The sequence below is a fragment of the Ips typographus genome, linkage group LG11, assembly GCF_016097725.1.
Source record: "Ips typographus isolate SLU linkage group LG11, UJ_Ityp_2.0, whole genome shotgun sequence".
In the NCBI taxonomy this organism is placed as follows: Eukaryota; Metazoa; Arthropoda; class Insecta; order Coleoptera; family Curculionidae; genus Ips; species Ips typographus.
Genome location: NC_138432.1, coordinates 8,110,600 through 8,132,000, shown reverse-complemented (window position 1 = coordinate 8,132,000; position 21,401 = coordinate 8,110,600). Strand labels below are relative to the sequence as shown.

At 35.4% G+C, this 21,401-nt stretch overlaps 4 protein-coding genes and 1 long non-coding RNA gene across 9 annotated transcripts; 4 read left to right on the top strand and 1 right to left on the bottom strand.

Moving 5' to 3' along the window:
• Positions 1-9: 9 nt before the first annotated feature.
• Positions 10-2,401, top strand: noi (splicing factor 3a subunit 3 noi). 2 transcript variants are annotated; one of them, XM_081989974.1, is made up of 11 exons: positions 10-28; positions 117-261; positions 415-621; positions 676-748; positions 808-899; positions 956-1,177; positions 1,236-1,372; positions 1,428-1,583; positions 1,665-1,848; positions 1,902-2,103; positions 2,163-2,401. In XM_081989974.1, exons 2-11 carry the CDS (start codon positions 166-168, stop codon positions 2,294-2,296), a joined length of 1,503 nt encoding a protein of 500 aa, XP_081846100.1. In that variant the 5' UTR covers positions 10-28; positions 117-165; the 3' UTR covers positions 2,297-2,401. The 2 variants fall into 2 exon arrangements, with proteins under 2 accessions (XP_081846100.1, XP_081846101.1); XM_081989975.1 differs by lacking the exon at positions 10-28 and having other exon boundaries at positions 35-261; positions 808-903; positions 960-1,177.
• A 55-nt stretch (positions 2,402-2,456) lies between these two features.
• Yip1d1 (Yip1 domain-containing 1) lies at positions 2,457-3,401 on the bottom strand. The gene is made up of 2 exons (XM_081990000.1): positions 3,187-3,401; positions 2,457-3,133 (listed from the first exon to the last, which is right to left on the bottom strand). The coding sequence occupies exons 1-2, from the start codon at positions 3,296-3,298 to the stop codon at positions 2,487-2,489; spliced, it is 759 nt and encodes a 252-aa protein (XP_081846126.1). The 5' UTR covers positions 3,299-3,401; the 3' UTR covers positions 2,457-2,486.
• A 237-nt stretch (positions 3,402-3,638) lies between these two features.
• LOC145735849 (angiotensin-converting enzyme-like) lies at positions 3,639-7,014 on the top strand. Of its 3 annotated transcripts, none has more exons than XM_081989968.1 (11): positions 3,639-3,841; positions 4,330-4,533; positions 4,619-4,768; positions 4,818-5,043; positions 5,098-5,283; positions 5,341-5,435; positions 5,492-5,640; positions 5,700-5,848; positions 5,902-6,109; positions 6,162-6,356; positions 6,408-7,014. In XM_081989968.1, the coding sequence occupies exons 2-11, from the start codon at positions 4,333-4,335 to the stop codon at positions 6,853-6,855; spliced, it is 2,007 nt and encodes a 668-aa protein (XP_081846094.1). In that variant the 5' UTR covers positions 3,639-3,841; positions 4,330-4,332; the 3' UTR covers positions 6,856-7,014. The 3 variants fall into 3 exon arrangements, with proteins under 3 accessions (XP_081846094.1, XP_081846093.1, XP_081846092.1); XM_081989967.1 differs by having other exon boundaries at positions 3,639-3,959; XM_081989966.1 differs by lacking the exon at positions 3,639-3,841 and adding an exon at positions 4,090-4,128.
• Positions 7,015-7,943: 929 nt separating this feature from the next.
• On the top strand, positions 7,944-9,217 carry LOC145735613 (uncharacterized). The gene is made up of 4 exons (XM_081989606.1): positions 7,944-8,078; positions 8,132-8,367; positions 8,422-8,585; positions 8,639-9,217. Exons 1-4 carry the CDS (start codon positions 8,070-8,072, stop codon positions 8,827-8,829), a joined length of 600 nt encoding a protein of 199 aa, XP_081845732.1. The 5' UTR covers positions 7,944-8,069; the 3' UTR covers positions 8,830-9,217.
• A 6,829-nt stretch (positions 9,218-16,046) lies between these two features.
• LOC145735685 (uncharacterized) lies at positions 16,047-20,798 on the top strand. Of its 2 annotated transcripts, XR_014179740.1 has the most exons (3): positions 16,047-16,615; positions 19,679-19,919; positions 20,001-20,798. It is a non-coding gene; the product is annotated as an uncharacterized LOC145735685 (long non-coding RNA). The 2 variants fall into 2 exon arrangements; XR_014179739.1 differs by having other exon boundaries at positions 19,679-20,798.
• Positions 20,799-21,401: the final 603 nt, after the last annotated feature.

Below are 21,401 nucleotides of genomic sequence, written 5' to 3'. Positions count from 1 at the left end.
TACGGCCATCTTGGATTAGTTTTTTGAGGTTAGGATTGTGTTTTAAGGAAAAACCTTGTTTACAGTGTATTTTTTCTAAAATTTCATAAAATACTAGTAATACTACACTTTTGCAGGTTTAGTATTCGTAATTCGTTGTAATAGATTAAGCGATTCTTCATAAATATGGAGACCATTTTGGAGCAGCAGCGTCGGTATCATGAAGAAAAAGAGCGATTGATTGATGCCATGGTCAAGGAGATGCTTCACAAGAAGAATTCGGTAAATTCTGCCTTTTTGTCAATTTTGTAGTGGTTTAGTTGTTTGTGGTATAATACCGGTACCCCCGGTAATATGATAGCAATTTGGTATTTTCTGTAAAAACTGCATGATCCCCTGTATCATTAACTAATACAAAAAATCTTGTTGGTGCAGTATCGTGAACAGATAAACTCCGATCAAAGAATGAAATACCTACTAGACAGATACATGTCCTCTACAAACAAATTAATTGAACTCTATGAGGACAAGGATGGTCAGAGAAAAGCAGAAGTTGCATCTCTCACTGGTCCCAATGAGTTCAATGAATTTTATGGCAGATTGAAGCAGATTAAAGATTTTTACCGCCGGCATCCAAATGAGGTAAGTTCTTTATACTCTTTGAGGAAACCATACTGAATATTTGCTATACTTTAGATCAGTGTTCCTATGTCAGTTGAGTTTGATGAACTGGCTAAAGCTAGAGAAAATCCTTCTGAGGAAATGTCTAGTAAGTGTTTCTTTATAGTTTTCTGTAATTGGTTGGTTTCTAATCGTTTGTGGTTTTAGACTTAGTGGAGTTTACTGATGAGGAAGGTTATGGAAAATTCCTTGATTTACATGAGTGTTATGAAAAGTATATAAACTTGAAAGGAATTGAGGCAAGTTACTGAAAATCAAAGTTGTTAGGTGAATAACAGTTTTTATAAATCTTCAGAAAGTGGATTATATCACTTACCTTGGAATGTTTGATCAGCTATATGATATACCAAAAGAACGTAAAACTGGAGAATACAGAAAATACCTGTTAAGCTTGATAGAGTATTTAACTTGGTTTGTGCAAAGAATTAAACCCCTTATGCACTTGGATAATGTTTTGGCTGATGAAAGCAGCAGAGCTGCTGAAGAGTTTGATAATGGTACCTGCCCAGGATGGCCAGTAAGAGAACAAAGCAACTAAACACTTAAAAAACACTTAATTGCATAAATATTTGCAGAAAGACACTGGATCTGCTTTAGCAAATGTGGGAGCTCATTTAGACTTGTCAGCCTTTTCAAGCTGGGAAGAACTGGCTTCACTGGGCTTGGATCGACTTAAGTCCGCCTTACTGGCATTGGGATTGAAATGTGGAGGGTAAAATTAACTTCTATTTGATTAACAAAAAAATAAATCTTTTTATGTCTATTAGGACATTGGAAGAGAGAGCTCAAAGGTTGTTTTCCACTAAGGGTCAGAGTTCTTTGGACCCTTCACTTATGACTAAGGGTAGCAAGGGCAAGGCCAGCAAAGAAAAGGAACTACTTAGACATAAAGAGTTGGCAACACTTGAAGCACAAATTTACAAGTAAGTCTAGTAAGAACTTTCTTTCTAAATGCCGGATATCTTTTTGTTGGATTTTTTTTTGAACCCCCGTGTTTTTAACAGATTGTCGGACATCGTGAGTGAGCAACGAGCTGCCACCAAAGAAAATGTGCAACGCAAACAAGCTAGAACAGACGGCGAAAGAGACGATAGCGAAAACGAAGAATCCGACGAAGAGAGTCCTGATGAAGCTGATGATGATGTCCCTTACAACCCTAAGAACCTTCCTTTAGGTTGGGATGGAAAAGTAATCTGTAATCACACACAACTAGAGTAAACAGTGTAATGAGTGTTTTCTAGCCTATCCCCTATTGGTTGTACAAGCTGCACGGATTAAACATCAGCTACAACTGCGAGATTTGCGGTAATTACGTCTACAAAGGCCCCAAAGCGTTTCAGAGACATTTTGCTGAATGGCGACATGCTCATGGTATGCGCTGTTTGGGAATTCCAAACACTGCGCATTTTGCTAATGTCACCCAAATTGAAGATGCTCTGGCATGTAAGTGAAGACTGTTTTGTTCATAAGCCATACTAATGTATTTATAATTTGAATTCTAGTGTGGGAAAAACTTAAAGTACAAAAACAACTAGAAAGGTGGCAACCTGAAACTGAGGAAGAGTATGAGGACTCTCAAGGCAATGTGGTGAACAGAAAAACCTATGAGGATCTTAAGAGGCAGGGATTGTTGTAGGGAGGGTTTTCAGTGTTCAAACCATGTATTTCATTTATCTTGAGTTTAAATGTTTTATTTTTTACCAGTCCTTTAAATAAGTATCCATTAAAGGTTCCTTGTGTATTACTGGTTTTAACTTCTGACTATTCACAACAGGGATTAAGAAAAAATAGAAACATAAAATATGAAAACTTGTATTTAGAAAATCCTAAAACAAAACTAGTAAAACAAACACACCATAAACTAAAGCTGAAGGATACATAATTAATGGTTGCTGCTGTTTGTCACCTGACACAGCCACAAACAATCTGGATGAAGAGAAACTAGCCCAAAATACTGCAAAACCTGCCAGTATCATGCCAAAAAGGCCACTAAGTCGCAAAAACACCCCCAAAAATGACAGCGCCACAATAGGAATCAAACAATATCCTAAAATTGAGGCTGCAGTGCTGAAAGTTAATGCATTTTCTGTGCTGCTCATCAAGGACAGCAAAAAGTACATCAATACACAGGAAATCATTGAAAATCCATAAATATAACCAAAAGATTCAGTTTTGCCAGCTAGAAGAAGTGACACAGCTAAAGCTAGACAAAAGAATATTGGACCTGCTAAATCTGCATCTTTCGTCAAGTAATCTGCATCGTCCGCCAAGCTGTGACCTCTGAGTGGGTGTAACACTGCAATGACCTTTTCTAAAATCCGATCCGGGTATATTTCCAGCTCATCTAACAGTGGCGGCTCCTCTAAATCATCCTCAAGCTCTTTAGCTGGCAGGTCATAATCATTAGGATTGTAAAAGTTGGTGGGGTATTGAGTGAATTGTTGGTTGGCGTATTCTTCATGCGATTTAAAGTCTACAAAGTATAGTAGTTATTAGAGGGTTCCTAGGGCTAGGGGGGTGATCTACCTAGCTGTTGATTGGAGAGTTGCTGGTAGTCTTGCTCGTAGAACGACTGCTGTAATGGCACTTCAGATGATTGGTTATTCCAGTAAAAATCTTGATTAGAAAAATCACCCATGTTATTATTAACTGATGAAAGTGGTAAATATTCCTTAAACCAGCTGAAAATACAAAAAATAGTTCAAAAATACAAATACATATGTCAAGACGTGTTTTGTTATGACTTTTGACTTAAATAGTATTGTTTCCAAATTTTAATTGTCAGATTCACGTCAGTGGTGATCACGTGACCACCTTAGTTGAATACTTAATGGTTTCACGTGCCAAACACTCGATTTATTTTAGACAGTGGTCAAAATGTCAATTTGTTTATGTTAAACCATTATTATATTATTATCATATTATATTTATTTTTTAGTATGTCAATGTGTTAAACCTAGCCCCTAACCTAATAAAAATGCGTCAAAAATTGTTATTTAATTGTAGATCATTAATTGTTGATTATTTATTATTTTAATTTAAATTGATATTGTTATAATAGTCTCATTTTTACAGATATGCTTTTTCAATCTTCATTCTACCTGATTGCCATCAAATTTTAAAGTTTTAGTTTGCTTTTTTTGAAGCTTGAGGATATCGGAATTTTTTGATTCTTGGACAGGTAAATTTGTTTAAAAATATGTTTTTAGACTTTGGTTTGTGCGTAAGTACCTTTGATGATACTTTGACCTTATGAGTAGATTGGGTAGGGCAACAGTTAGCTGTCACCAATTGTCCAGGTAAGATTTTTTTTTCTCTGAGTTCTGTTATTAATTAACTAGGGTAATAAAACAAAAACTAAGTTAGGTAGAACATTTCCTCTTACACAACTCAATTGTGCCTGTATAAGTATTAATTTTCAAGTCATTAACTCAAGGTTACTAAATGTTATATTCTAATAGAGTTCAGGTGATGTTTTTATTTGTTAACTAGAGTGATAAATGCTAAACTCTTTCAACCAGTTTAATCAGAACCTACTGATAATGAAAAATGTTTTTGTTAAGTGTGTCATTGGCTAGATAAACTCAACTGGGTTGTGATGTTTACTAATTTTTCTTACTCAGTTGGATTATAATCACTTGTAAGTACAAAAAGTGTTTTATGTTACAGACAATGACACCCCAAACCAAACTCTTATTTTTTGCCAAAAGTTTTGTGCTGCTCAGCTGCTTGAGACTTGGTCTGCCACAGGATATAGAAGTTGAAAGATTAAAGGCTGAAATACAAATTGATGATTTAGAATTAGTTGATGCTTGTTCTAATATAGCTCAAGCTAAAAAGACTGCAATTGTAAGCCAAAATTTTCATCAAAAGGTGAGTGATTAGAAGGTTAATTCAGAAATATTACATTCCTCTTTATATTAGCAATGTAGGTTTTAATTTATAATTTACTTTTTAGATTGTTGAGGAAGAAAGTTATGGTTCTTTACTAAAAAACCACTATAATGTACTAAGGAAATTTGTGGATATCCCTATTGAAATAGAAAGGAACTGGACATATCAAGTGAAACCAGGAGACTCACTTTTACCTGAAGAAACCTGGCATAAGGTATTAAACTAGTTTACAAAGACTTAAAATATTGAAAGTAAATTTGTAGTTTGTCACATACAAAAATAATATTGAAGCTCTCATAACTGTCACTAAATTCAACTGCACTAGTGATAAGTGCCTTATAGGAAAAAGTGACTTTAACCATGCACTTAACATGGAAAGAGACTATAATACTCTGAAACTAACTTGGACAAATTGGGAAAACATTTTTGTAAATTTTCAGCAGTTTAAACTACATTTGGGTTATGTTAAGGAAGCTGCATTACTAAATGGTGAAATATTGCCATAATTTCTGTTTTAATTAATATCTAATGGCTTGGTTGTAGAGTTTGACACTGTACAGAGTTATTGGGAGGCTTTAATTGACTTTTCTGAGGGTTATCAACAAGCTGACCAGTTTTGGGAAGAGATATCACCATTTTATACAAAGCTTCACAGTTTTGTTAGAACGCGATTGTTTAAGTTTTATGGTAATGAAGAGCATAAGGATGATATTCCTGCCTTCTTATTGGGTATGGTTTAGTCAAAGCTGTGATATCACTATTTTAAGTTTGTTGTAACTGTTCAAGGAGGTGAGTTGGGTACTGACTGGAGCAATATTGCTGATGTAGTTTTACCCCATCCTCAGCTCCATTATGATGTCCAAACATATCTCAAATACAAGGTTGGTTGTGCATTTATATGAAAACAAAAAAAATGTTTTTGTTTTTTTTTTTGTAGGATGTAAAGGAAATTTATGTGTATGCAGAAGATTTAGTAACTGATTTAGGTCTCAAAAGGTTGGGGAATCAATTTTGGGATCATAGTATTTTTAATCACACCCAATGTGGGCCTGAATTTCTTGAATATTGTAATGCAGAATATACAGCGTTAGCTATTATTAAATGCGGATTTTGAGTGCTTTATTATTGTTTTGAAATTATTTTAGCATTGTTACATGCAATCAAACATCTTGGTCTGTGTATTTACACTCACTGGAGACAGCTCTCAAAGTTGCCTTAAACAATTTTGACTACACATCTTTGCCTAGGGAGCATCTTCGATTTTGTGCTATAGATGATGCTGTGCAGAAATTAGGTTTAGCTTAAATCTTACTCTATTACTCTTCTTAACTAATCAATGAAAAATAGGGTCAATTCTAGCTATCAGTCGTTTGGAAAACGACGGTATTGTTGCCTCGAAAAGTGGCGATGATGAGGCATTTAAAATGACTAAACTTTTGCTAGTTGCTTTGAGAGTTATGCCACGGCTTGCCTACACTTTGATGGTTGATAAATGGAGGTTAGAAGCTTTAGAGCAAGATTCTCCTGATCTTGCTGTTAGTTGGTGGAAATATAGGTGAGGTTTTGTGGATAGCTATTAACATGTTAATATTGACTAATTGTTACAGAAAACAATACATGGGTGTAGAAGGCATTAACAATACAGAAAACGAATATTTACAGGACAGTAAAATCATATCAAATCAACCTTATTTGAGCGAGTTTTACGGCATTTTAATGGCCTTCCAGCTCTATGCCTACCATAAAGAACACGCGGGCGATTCTGATCTTATTGCTGACTTTGCCCAGGAAGACACTTTTATGTAATTTTTTTCTTTTTCCCCTTGGAACAATCACTATTTAGTACATTTTAGCACTTTAATAAAATCCAGACACTCAACCGACTGGCCGTTTTTATTATCCAGCCACTACGGTTTGGATATAAGTGCGACAGAGTTGTTGCACTACTTTGAACCTTTGGAAAGGTATTTTGAAACAGCTCCTGTAGAACAAGAGCCTTTAGTTACCACTACCACAACCACCACATCCACTACTACAACCACAACCACAACCACAACTATAGAACCAGCAGTGGTCAAACAGGACTTTGGTTTGGACAGTGAAGTGGTTAATGACGAACCTAAAGTGAATTCAAGTAGTTTGGACGTTAATTTAGAGTCGGAAAGTGTACAGGATGATCACGTCCCTATGTATGCTGGAATCGGTATTATGGTAGCGTTAGGATCAGTGTTGCTTGCCGGTTTAGTGTATAAAACGGCTAAAAAGAGACAACGGACTAATAACCGGAGGTTTGATCCGTAATAAAATTATTTGCAGTTTGTTTCAATTATTGGTAGTTTTTATTAATGTTTAATTGAAACGTCCACTCTAGAAGTTCCTATAGCTACATTATTGTTCATGCACATCACCAAGAAGCTGTTAGTGAATTTAATAATAAATTATTGTCTTAGTACATTGTTACTCTGTTGTTTTTTTGTCCCAATTAACTATTCTACCAATCTTGTTTACCCATTCTTCAATAATACTGTTTGAGTTATAAACGATCTAAATGGCCAAAGCTACATTATCTATGAGGAAATCGGTGGCAAGTACACTGAAACTTAAGATATATACAAACTTGGAAATTGGCTATGAACATTCTTGTCTCGCACAAGTTTCTTGTACGAGTACATTACCAGGAATTTATTGTTGCGCGATATTGGCTAGAAACTGTGCGAGATATTTCGCCCTTATTCCTGCCTTTTGAATAGAGATGCGGCAAGATATTAATCCGACTAGAGAAACTTACTTACGCTTTGTAGCAACTAATTATGAAACTTATTCGGTTCCCGGGAGCGTATAATTTCCCGAGCCACTTTTTTTGCCGTACATAATTAATCTTAGAGTCTTGGTAGGGAAGCAACAACTTGTTTATGTTCCGCACATTAAATCTTCTTCTGAAAATGACAAGGAAGGTATCAAATGCCAGTGTTTTAATTGGTTTAAGCTAAGTAGAACATCACGACAGTTTTGTGTAAACTTTCTGCTGACAGATTTTGAAAAGGCCAGAGAAAAGTTCAATATATCACCCAAAGCGTGACGAGCGAACATACAGGAAGATTCTTTTTAAAAATGTTTCACTCAAATTGATTGCTGATAATTGAATATGTTGAAATATTATATGGGAATTTAAATACCAAAATGTAAATACTCTTATGTCACTATAACTGGTAAAGGATCACATTTTTTCAAGTTGCAACACTCCCTAAAATCCTACATGGGCGCATCATTGTTTTTCTTAATTTATTCTGATTTGTTTAGTTAAGTGAATGTAGGTCTGCAATAAATCACCCAAAGACGATCAAAAGTGTCAGAGAAGATACATTCACTAAAGACCTTCGATGCGTAATTGCACCCAAATAATAATTTGTCTCATCCCAAAAAGTAGTAACTTTTGAATATAAATAGCCCGACTGTGTGAACGAGAATCAAAGCTAAGTCAGGTTTTCTTGAGTCAAGTTAACTTTTACAATAAAATGAAACTTGTAAGGATGTTTTGTCAGTATTAGGTAGTTCATAATATAGTGTTTTGTTGCAGTTTGTTGTATCTTCCATGTTGATTTCCTTGGTCCTAAGTGACCGCCTGGATAACACTTATTTGCCACCAGGTAGTACCAGAAGTTTTGGAGGCAATCCGTCTGAGAGAAATTCAGTTTACGCTCCTTCTTCAGGAAGGTTTCCTGGAGGAAACTCTAGAAGTTACAGCAATGGTCCTCAATTCCGCATTTTGAAGTTCAACAACGATAATGCAGGAGATGGAAATTACAGATTTGAGTAAGTTTTTCGACAGTACTGACCCGGTGCAACCAAGTGTTTCAAAATATATAGATACGAGACCGAGAATCAGATTAAACAGCAAGAGATCGGCGAGCAAAAGATCCTAGGAAACGAACAAACCAACAGTGTTCGAGGTTCTTACTCCTACATAACTCCCGAGGGACAACGCGTCAGCGTTAACTATATCGCTGATGAAAATGGGTTTAGGGCTGAAGGTGGTTTGGACTCAAACATTTTGAAGGTTAAACTCTAAATGGACATTTTATAGGGGATCATTTACCTACTCAACCAGCCAATCAGCCCACATTTGGTTTGGGTTCTGGTGAAACTAACCTGAATACTGGTGCATATCCAAGTGGCAGTTCAGAACCCTTTGACGGTGTGGAAATTAGTGCTGCACGTAGTGCTAATAGGCAATATTTACCTCCAAGGACAAATCAAGGAGGTTATCAATATTGACTGTCATTTAAAATCGTTTAATTAAGTTTTGCTCGCTTAACTTATTATTATACACATAAAATATTATGGTTTGTATTTGTAACCTTTATTTATTTTCTTTAAAAATACAATAAAGGTCAGAAAAGATATCAAAACACCATTCATTGAGATTTAAATGCAAAATTTTAAATTTACTGTAAAATGAAATGAAACTAATACAGTTCAATAGGGTTTTAACCCCAAACCGATCAATTGAATTGGCTGCACGTTGGTGATATTTACCCCAACTCGTTTCCAAGGCAATAAAACGAGTTGTCGTCTTGATCCTGTTACCTTCTGTCCTTATTCCCTTCTCCCAGTCCCTAAAGGCCAAAACTGATGCTCTCTGGCAAACGTAAAATATACGTTTCTATAATATCCTGAAAGGAAATGCAAATATCGAAACAACAAATATTAATTTGCGACTCCCGGTGGTTGAAGTTTAACCCGTTTTAATGAACAATTCTAGAAATAGCGGCAAAATTGAACCAAATGAAGGCGTACCTAATTTGCATGCAAAGTTTCGAAACAATATAGTTTCCACCTGTGAAACCAAGTACGTTTTATCGATTCGTTCAGTATTGGAAATGTAGTCTGGCATTTTTCTTTGCCTCCGCAATCATAATTTGCATTGAGGAAACACCGGATGCACGTTACTAAGTGAAACACATTTTCTTTTTGTATAGAAAGATGAGGGAAAGTCTTGTATAAAAACATTTATTTACAAAAACAGCCAATTAAGTAAAAAGAGTAAAAACCTCTAGGGTATCATTACCAAGGAGTATCGCTTTCGCTAAACAATTTAAGTTAATTGGGTTATACGATTAATTGAGAGGTTCTTAATATTTTTGTATTTATTACTTTTTAAGCTAACGAAATGATGATGATGGCTGACAAATACAAAAGGCAGTTTACCTGCAAGTGGCCAGTCCATTAACCGGAACATCAAATTGACCCTCAATTTCTCGATTACTGGCTTTCGTTATGCTTTGAGGCAATATAGAGGTGGGAGAATCCTCAGGCTCTATAGTTGAATAACGGCCATTTTAGGTAGTATAATACCCTTATAAATGGATAGCAAAATCTATGGCCTGAAAATGCAAATCTTGCAGTTCCTACAAACGTTTTTGCCCTCAGATGTGTCCTGTAAATTTACTGGACAGGAATTGCTTTAGCTTAATTGCTTTGTAACTATAAAAACATAAGTTACTGTTGGTAATTATAACCCACTGTTATTAACAATTATTTTACTGAGATATTACTTAAACCAACCAGTTTTTAACAAAAGCGTTCATGTAAATTGAACAAAGGGTATTAGGGGTCGTTTTTTACTACTTTTTACAGAAAATTCAAAATGGCGACCTAGGACGCCATTTTGAAAGTCATTTCTTGAAACTACGTGAAATTTCCTTTAAAATGAGGTGCATGTCAATATTTTGACAGACAATTCAAAATGGCGGCCTGGGACGCCATTTTGTTTGTCATTTCTTGAAACTACGTGAAATTTCCTTTAAAATGAGGTGCATGTCAATATTCTGACAGACAATTCAAAATGGCGGCCTGGGACGCCATTTTGTTTGTCATTTCTTGAAACTACGTGAATTTTCCTTTAAAATGAGGTGCATGTCAATATTTTGACAGACAATTCAAAATGGCGGCCTGGAACGCCATTTTGTCAGTCATTTCTTGAACCTACGTGAATTTTCCTTTAAAATGAGGTGCATGTCAATATTTTGACAGACAATTCAAAATGGCGGCCTGGGACATTTTATGTTAAAATTTCCCGGAAAAGACTCTGGTGCAGTCGGTTTTTTGATATCTCAAAAACTAACAGAGTTAGATCTAAAATTTAACATTTTAACTGTCTGTGTTAATTGTGTAAAATTTCTTTGCCAGGAACTCGGCCGGATTAAGAGACATGAAATCTGACTGAAAAAATATTTACAATAATTATAATATGTGATATTATGGTAAAGGAAATTTGATGCCCTCTAGCGGCCAAACGGTGTTATCAATCAGCTCATGGGGGGACATTTTTAGAAAGCTTGAAATTTGCTCTATCTTTTGCTTTCTATGACATTTTGACGTAACTTGTCAAATAAGGGAGTAATTTAGGGTCAAAGCAAGGTGTATCCCAAAATATGTGATTTTAAGGTGAAATAATTTTGACGCCTTCTAGCGTCCAAACGGTGTCATCAATCAATTCATGTGGGGACATTTTTGGAAAGCTTGAAATTTGCTCTATCTTTTGCTTTCTATGACATTTTGACGTAACTTATGCACTTTATTGTCATTACTTCTTGTTAAACCATGGTTCAATTACTCCATTAAATATAGCGCAATTAGGAAAATTCATAATAGCTCAATTTGAAATGAATCGTCCATTTAGATTGCTATACACTAATTAAATCCCGGATTGTTTCGCTTGTAACGGTTTAGGTTAATGTAAAAGAACTTTTACAACTTTGCTCCGGAATTTACGACCAACTATGTTGCATTGTTAGATAATAATAGCGGCCAACTCTGGATCCAATGTGGAAATCATTATTAATTCAGCTACAGCAGTACAATTGTCAATTAATTTAAAAGGCAAATCTGTAATACTAATTTAACCCTCGTATAAAGCGTAATGAAGTTTAGGCCGTAATTATGATTATATTAATTAATCAGGATGTATTAAAGCCAGTTTTGGATTACAATACAATGAAATTGCTTTTGGGTAGGCGTGTATCTATTTCAATGAATATTAACTAACTATACTAAGGTAAGTTTTTAAATTTGATTAGGAATGCAGGAATTGTTGCTGACTTGATCTGACCATTATAGAAAAATAAAATGAAGTATAACGAGATTTGTGAAATGCCTTAAACACATAAAATACAAAACTGGGAAACAGTTTTTGGGACGAATATCGACGGCAAGTCAGGTACAAAGTTTGCCACTTTACAGTTTCCGATTCTTCCAGTCGCTTTGAAACAATTCCGGAAAATATGGACCGACCAATTTATAGAAATGGCCAACTTGTCTATTAAAACTTCAGTATACACGTAGAGACAATTCCAAAGTTTTACATTCCTTTATAAAGCCAATGCAAGAGCCTCAATCAAAAAAAATTTGCTGCTTGGGGCAGGTTGATTGTCAATAAAGGGGCTTGAATGGACGATATTTTCCGCTTTTTCGATTTCTTATTTATATTTTAAACCGACTTCGTTTTTAATTTAGCAAAGAGCGTTTTTCCTAAAGAAAAGATTATTTTGCTGCCTCTGATATATTTTGTAATTCTCATATACACGCAATTATTTATGGGACACTCTGTATAATAAATATTTCAGCACAACACTATTTCCAATACTCTCCTAATGCTTTTAAATGGGTGAGACTTTTTCAAGACGGAAAATAAATCTGAAGCTGTTTAATATTTAATGCCTTCGGTTAGTGGTTTTTCTCTCCCTTCTTTTCCTGCAGGAGAGATAGGAGGCGCCAATTTAAAATGCCAAAGTTACATTTTCAAAGTTATTTCCCCATAAAAGCGTCTTAAAGTTTCAATTAAGAGAACAAAATTTATTTTAAAGCTTCTCTCTGTTTTGAATCCAAATTGAACAATCAAAATTATTAATCATATCAACGCAAGAACTTATGCAATTTATGACCATGTCGTGTGCAATACAACATGGTTTACGATTTCCATCCACCTATTTCAGTAATGGATTCACCGGTAATATATGTTTCGATTTTACTGTTTACGGACCGTCATTCATAGAGCATGTGTGCCAAAATAAGCCAAACTACAACAAACAGATGAGCTGGAACGTTAATAATGGTTCCACGTCCGATTCAGTTCGTAAACTGAAATGGCCAAAACGATTTATCTTGCACCTGAAAAAAGATCACGACTGCACTTTATCCAACTAAAAGCTGGTTAGAACGAATGCAATTAATTTTTCCAGGGTAATCCAAACATTTCGATATGGCCTTTCATTTTGGTAACGAACCGAAAACCAACAGAACATCTGGTAAACAGTCACGTGTGCTGAAATCAATTTCATTCAACTGGAAAGTAAATAAAACGTAAACCGAAAGGGCTCACTTAGTATGTTTATTCCTGTAAACTCCATTAGTCATAGAAACTTATTCCATTTTAACTAAACTAAAATAAATAGTTTCTGTTTAGTGACTTTTGACTGTTTTGCGTCACATTCCTTATATCACTGTGTTTTATAACATCATCATCACATCTATTCTGTCAGTTTGAAATTTCAGATGCTTCTATAAACCTTTAAATGCTATTGAGAACCTTTTAAAAAGTGTCAGAGGCCTCTACAAATATCTTCCACGATTAGTTTTAAATTGTCAGAAGCTTCTGGATCCCTTAAGAAGGTGCCAGTGCTTCTAAATGCTACAGGAAACCGATCAATCACCCTCATCAATCTGATCCATGGCACTTTACTACATTCTACACTATACAGAACTACATTTACAAATAGTTTTTAAATTGGAAGACAGCCTTTAAACAAATTTATTTTTGAGGGCAACAATGATTGTAGAAAAAATATTTTTATGCTGTTAAAAGTGTTTTTAAGGCATTCCTGCGAAACCTTCACCTGCGTGCCTTAAAAACGCCCTTTCAACACTCATATCATAAATAGCTATTATTAGGATATAAAATATCATGGGAAGATCTCTAAATTAAAAACTCTCAATAATCTGAATAAATCTAGTAACAATATTTGTGACATTATTACCTTCATACTTAGTTGTACCAAAACAGTAGATTAATTCGGAAGTAGATCTAATTTTCATTCAGCACCGGCTTGCAGAAACTACCGCTTTTATAAAGTCCTAACCGGATTACTTTTATAAATGAACTGTTGAAGCGTTTTACGATGCAAATAGCTTGAAATATTAAATTTGAAAACTTTCTCGTCTAGGAGTTAATCAAGTTCGAATTTCTTCATAAAAAAATTGGCATAAGCCAATCTAATTACTAAAACGATCTGAGTGGTATAAGAGCAAAATCGTTCGTTGCATTTTCAGTGTTTTTCAACTCGATTTTCCATTCTGGCATTTCCACTTGTCCGATTTAAACCAGTAATGGGAACCGACCAGCTTCAAACGAAACTGTACTGGCACGGAATATTCAGTGTGGCACTTTTGCATATGCAGTGATATTTCTGTAAACTAAACATACTTTAAATTTCGTCTAGCACTTTGGGAAATTTACTTTGTCGAGTGTACGTTCCTAAGGGGATATTTCCAAGTTCAATATTAAGAAACAAGTTTCTCTGTTATGAGGGAATTCCAGTTAAAACTAGAACCGAAATTGTTTGCGCAGTTAAGTGAAACTCGCTCCATCTCGAGGTATTTCGACAAGTGTCCAGGTTTTGCATTTTGTTTTACCCTCACTAACGACTTGAAAGCTTCCCCGCTCAGTTTTATTAACATGCTTTTGGGAAAAACGCCCGATACACAGAATGACATTCCCACTTTTGCAGTTATATTGCACCCATCTAGAGTAGCATAACTTAATAACAGTTCTGCAATTTTGCTTGACGTCGAAAATTCCAGCCTTTACGTGCCATTTCCACTTGTCTGGCTCTGGAGTGTCGAACACAATACAGACTCAATAAAATTGGAGTGTCTTTCAAAGGAATTTTGCAATGAAACTCGGTGGAAAAACTTAAAAATGTCAAAATCATCTTTTATCTATTGAAACAGTTTACTTAAAGAACAAAAGATTTATGTCTGTGACGTTAAACCCATTCCGGAATCCAGACAATCAACGTGAAGATCATTAATCTCGATTCCTTAACGATGGCAACATTTAATTCACAATCGGAAATCAGGACGAGCAGAAACTAAGTCAGGTCCTGGTTTTATGTCAAATTTTATGCTTAGAAGTCTGAAAGGGAATAACTTTCTCGGATTAACCTCTTTTGATCGTAAAATCACAGCCCCTATTGTAATATAACACGATCTAATTACTCCCCTCTTAATCAGGTTAGTTATGATGCATTAAATGTAGCCTTTGTTAAGGTTTAACTAACTCATCTTTGGTTAATTAACATCGTATTGAGGGTGACAAAAAATTTTTGACAAAATGCTCTAGACTAAAATCAAAGTTGAAACTACATTTTTAACTTTATTATAACTTTCTCTATGTCTGCTTCGTATCGTCAATAGCGGAAGTTCTCAGTGTTAATTAGATGAAATACCACCGACAAAATGTGTACAAAAACTGCAGTAAAAGTGCAAATTTATTTCTGGCTTGATAATAAAAGAGATGGTTTATAATTTTTCCGTAAAATTAGGTCGAATTACTTAAAGTTTAATAGGTATACCAGAGTCCTTTATTTTTTATTTACACTATTTTATATGGCATCATTAGAATTGTTCGGCGCGATGTTGCCAATTGTTTAGCTCCGACACCACGACAATGCGATACAAGAATTACAGGCCATTGTAGAGCTCGAATCAGCTAAGAAAAGGCCACAGGCGTCATCAAACGATGATGTCACGATCTCTGTACGTCTCGCTTTAAATATTGCTGCTCTCGTTACTTTCCAAGTTGTTGCAGCCAGTCAGTGGCGTGCTATTATTTTATCAGTAAAATGAAACATTTTCGTCGTTTTTAATAAAGAAAATAAAAGACAACAAGTTTTTCAAAGGAATGGAAACTCCTTCTGCTTCTTTCTTCATAAATTGTAAGACGTTACTGACGATTTCACGGCCTTGGCTGTATATGATAACACCTTTCTTTCCAACCTTTTTGAAAGACATTTTGACAAAATAACGTTTTTTATTCATAACACTATGTGAACTTCAACTGCGACCATCAACAATACAACCAAAACACCAGACTAAAACGGAACCTAACCTAACCCCCTAAGTCTCCCTGTCCGCCACTACATTTTTTTAAACTTGGCAACACCGTTTAGAGTGCCGGCTAGTAAAAGCATATAAAAAGGTCCAAATGTCCCTGGCCGCTGCCGCATCTGTTTTAATTGTGTCCAAGTAAAAACCGTACTACGTTGCCAAGTGGCTTTTTGACCGCTTAACAATATATTTTCGGGAATATTTTAATAGGACGCCTCTGATTATATCTAATGCGACGGCAACTGTAGAAGGAGAAAGAAATAGTTTTAAAAACTGCGTCATTGATGATGCGGTGGCCTTTTCTCATCTGATTCGAGCTCTAACCGCACAACACGTTTTAAAAACACAGGTTAAAACTCTTCACAATTGATAAAGTGGCAACAGTGCGACAGTCGCCGCCGCGCGACGTACGCACTTTTCTTCCGTCTTTCTCACTCTTTGATTCTTAAATACGATTTATTTTCGTTTGGCACTTCCAAGATCGGTTTTTCTACCCGACTTGGCGGCCATATTTTTACTCCCTTTACGCCGCCGCGCCCGCGACGCTCTAAGAGCATGTTGGAACTAAACAAACTGGGAATTTATGAATGACTTGCGGGGTCTATATAGTTTTATAGTCTATGGCATGGACCATTTGGATAACATTTAGCAACATGGCAACAGTGGGTTTTTAAGGTTAGCAAAGGATAGAAACATATTGGTTGACAATTGACATTGACAGTGCTTCAACTGCTTCAGTTGTTTACCGATTTGAAAATACTCCCAAGAGTGAGGAGATCGGAAAAATTAAATCAGTTTCGATATTACTTTACTTGAATTGTGCAATCTGTGTTGGTAGTGATTATGGACTGTGTGTGTGTGTGTTATTTTCTTGATGGTAAACCTGCAAAGCAAGGTAAGCAGCAACCAACCCTCTGTAACATGAAACATGTATCAGCCGCTGTTTGCTCTCACTGTACTGTTTAGACATTTTCGGTTACTGAAAATATCAAAATATGAAAAACACAAATACAATTCACACAAAATAATAACCGAATCGATAAATTTAAGTTGCAAGGGGAAAAGTTTGAAGAAACTGTCAAGAAACGTCAAACTACTAAAATTAACGCCAACGTCGAATTTTCCCGAATTTTAACGATTGGTTAAAGAACATACGTCAAAATTCCGTCTTGCTCAGTTCACAACTAATAGACAAAGAAGGACATTTATTACGTCACTGCCGCTAGCCCTAAGAAGACTGTGTATACAGGGTGTCTAAAAAGTCGGGAATATTACAAATATCTCGAAAGCTACTAATTTTATTTTTCTCATAGTTTTTATATTGTTTTGTTAAATACAAGCGCGTGACATGAGGTTTGCAAGTATACAGGGTCAGTCACAAAGTATATCCACTTTCTTAATTCAAACCCTGATTTTAAGTACTCAAGGATTTACAGAATTAGGACTACTTTTACATTTTTTCTTAACTTTAGGACACAGGAAAAATTGATAACAATTTAACATTACAATGACGTTATAGTTATTATTGTTACTCCCACCATTGTTATAGGTGGGTAAACCTTTCAAAAAATATCAATTTTGAACAATTAAATGGACAAAACATAGGAACTTACTTATTTGATTTTTTTTTACATCATTTCCTCAAATAAAGTTATGAAATCGTGTATCGTTGATTTGGTCTTTATGAGTACCTACTCTTAAAATCTGAAGTAATATACAGGTGTGGTAAATCCAAAACCGACCATAGGAAAACCGCGTAACGGACAGAGAAACGTACATTATTGCATGCGCGGGACTAAGACAGAAAACGAAAAAAATATCAAGTAGGCCATATTTTCAGCGCGCTGTTGCCAAACGCCAAGTATCACTCAAATACCGTCGACAAAATAACTTGGCGTTTGGCAACAGCGCGCTGAAAATATGGCCTACTTGATATTTTTTTCGTTTTCTGTCTTAGTCCCGCGCATGCAATAATGTACGTTTCTCTGTCCGTTACGCGGTTTTCCTATGGTCGGTTTTAGATTTACCACACCTGTATAGGGCTCGATATAGGGTGTCAGGTTTTAATTAAGAAAGTTGGTATACTTTGTTACTGACCCCTGTATACTTATAAACCTCGTTTCACCCTCACGTTTTCGAGATATTTTTGCAATATTCCAAACTTTTTGTACACCCTGTATACTGTTTCCTTTGTGCAATTGTAGGTAATAGGTTGTGTAAACTGCGATTCCTGGGAGAGTTTTTCGAGAAGCGAAATTTCGTTACAGAGATTGAAATGTCTTTTTGGTGCAATAGATTTTTGCAGGAACTATTTTTCAACGTCAGTCCTGCGCTGAATTGCAATAAGATTTATGGTATAAAATTAGTTGGGTCGCAATTTTGCGGCAAGACTTTCGATCTGAAGTTTTTTCCAATCAAACTCAAGGTTATGACAAGAGACGTTGTAGTGAAAAATGGACGAATTTGATTCATGGAACGGTAAAAATGATAAAAACATTAAATCGTGCAAATCGTGCTTTATACTCTGAATTTTGAAAATGCTTCTAAAAAGTGGGATTTGACATTTAGGACATCATTCAAACTATATTTTCGTAATAAATTGCATTAACTCTAGAGATTTGCAGAATGACATTTCTACAATTTTATAAATTAAACGAGTCCAAACTGTTTACCACATGTTACTGGATATGATAGGCTAGATATCCCGAGGCAAATTTAAAATTCGGAAAATTGCTTTACTCCAGGGAGCAAAACAAAACGCATTTCCCTGGTTTTGCAACAAGGATTACTCAATTATGTTAAACCCTCGTCGTGTTTCATTGATTTGCAATAATAATCGTTCGGTTTATTGTCCGCACTTTCAGGAAATTTATGCGGCATTTCGGTTCAACAAAACTACAGTTTGTTTCGTTTTTTTCCTGGAAGGGCACAAAGAGGCCTAATGAAAAAATTACATCAAATTTCGGCACTGAAATGGAATGGAAGCCAAACAAAAGTGATTAGGCCTTATTCAAATATAAATACATGTTTTCGCGCCGATTTTTTTTGGAGAAATTTCGTTTCCGAGTAAATATGTATTTACCGGTATAATTTGAATGTTTATTTTTGAAATCCTTTCAACATGGAGTAATTAATCTAGACAATAACATTTTTTAACCCCTATTATTTGAGAAGTTAAAATATAACCTAATTTAATGTTGTTACCATTATAATTTACTTTAGTGCTAAAGATCGATCGAATTGCTAACATGCATACGTCAATGTAGCCTCCGAACAATGTGCTAAGGGCCTATACACCCTTATTGCTGACATAGCAAGGAAACTCTATTCTGATGTAGCCCTAATTATTTATGGATCGGCCCATTATTGAATCTTAACTCTTTGACCTGTTAATTACTTTTTTTTCCGTTCCTTCCATCAAACCGGTTTTTAATTGAATGGCTCGAAGTTCATCAAAACGGTTACCTGGGAGATGAGAAAGTCTTTTAATTTGTACGAATGATTTTCAGCCTTTTGATGTAAAAATTGTTTTGTATGTCTCCATTTTCCAATGATAATTTCTGGATCGTTTCCCTTTCCTGCCTGTTGTCGTGAAAAGAATTTTCCTCCCCAATTCAAAGTGGAAAACCCATTTGGCTGCCGCGTTCGGTTGTGCGGTCTTTGCCAACGCAAGAATCAATTTTCTCAGGCTTCATTTAATAAATAGTCGGCGTCGTTTTATTAACGTCCTAAACCCTCATCAGGACGACCTCAAATGATTATTTAGCCGCGATTTGGTGGATTTTTGGGGTTTCACCCTGTTAATGTGTATGTTTACTCCTAGTCGGTCCTTCAGTATAAATAAGTTTTTGAAATACTGCAATTTAAAAAATGTTTTGTTGAGTAGTCGTAGATAAACACTAATTTCACTTAACCTAACCATTGCTTACTTACATACAATGTTCTTGTGATATTGCAGGTACAGGAGGATGCTTCCATCCAAAAACAAGTACCCAGATATGAATCCAACGATAATTGCCAAGCAAAGCCAAACGTGCTGCTACTGCTTGTAAACCATGCAAAAACGTTTGGATAAAATGAGCCAGTTGGAGAAATTCTATTCTAAAACAGCACAAATAGACCCAAAGAAAATTCTAGTTAATTATACCTTACGGCGTTTGAACATTTTTATCTTGCGCCATATTTCTGGTAGACAAATGGTAACTTCCATACGAGACGAAAGGAAAAAGGAGATATTCGTCATAATTTCGTATGCATTATACAAACCTGTAATATTTCAGTGCTTCGTACGCAAAAGACATTAGGTATATTGCGGCCATCGATCCTACTAAACCTCCAATGGTATCAAAACTCCACTGCTCGAGCACAGTGCCAGTTGTGGAGAAAAAGAATTTACTAAGTCATATTATTTTACTTATGATAATTTTTACATTATACAATTAATTTAGGATCAAGGAAAAAGATCAGAGGGAAGAAGACAAAACTCCTGGCTGAAAGACTTAAGAAGATGGTTTGGATGTACCTCAATTGACATCTTCAGAGCTGCTACATCCAGAATAATGATTGCCAATTGGATCCCCAACCTCCGGCGGGAGACGGCGGATTAAGAAGAAGAAGAAGAAGAATTAATTTAGATTTCAACTCTTTTCTGGATTCAGTTTTAAATGTCAATAATTTACCACTTTAAAAAATAAGATGACATGAATCATGTAATTTTCCTGAGAGGAAGATGCAGTCCTCCAAATATCATTCTGAATTGTCTGAAACTGCATTTCTAGCACTAAAAACAGTTGACATAATACATGTCAACTTATCTTTTTTTGTTAATTTAAAATAGAAAGCACAATTTACAACATTAACAAACACAGTTAGGTTGAGATACTTAACTGCTTGGTTACTCATGGAAAAACTGGTTGTTTTGCCGTCATAAGAGTCCAAACTGAAACTTAACGACCGACCGTAAAAACCTCTTGAATTATTGTGCTTGGAAGCTGGAAATACTAGACTCTGGATTTTCTTTTTTCGCTTGCCGCTTACAACCCAGTTTACATAACCGTCCAAATAAATGATTTATGTAGCCTGGTCTTGGTTTGCAGTAACTTATTTATGGTAATTGTGGCCTTAAGCGGGTCAGTTATTTGCGTATGCATAGCAAATTACCAAAACATCTAGGGATGTACGACTCGCATTCTCCTTACTGCCTGATCATGTATAGAGGAGTGTTTACTTAACTCGACCCTAATAAAGTTTCAATTCCTCCGTATACACCCTCCGGATGTTTGCACAAGATTTGATTAAATTCAAATCACAACCAAACTAAACCCTTACCACACTTAGAAAAAACAATACAGCTTAAAGTATTTCCGTTTGTTTTGCACAATTTCCGCAAGTGAAAAGTGAATCTTCAGGACAAACAAAACAGTCACGTCGCTTTTGTTGAAATCGAATTGAAATATTTCCGCTTGCTATGTAAATATTAATGGGAAAAATATATATAGGATGCTACTGTTGTATCAATAATAACATTTTGGTGTCACACTTTTGCTGGATTGATTGAATTCATTTCCTTTGTGCTTATCTCTGGTTCACAAAATAGTAATGATGGGCGTAAATTTACCGTGAGCGGTAAGGTAAAGTAATATTAGAAAGGTAAAATTCAGGGCAACAGGAAAATCTACCAT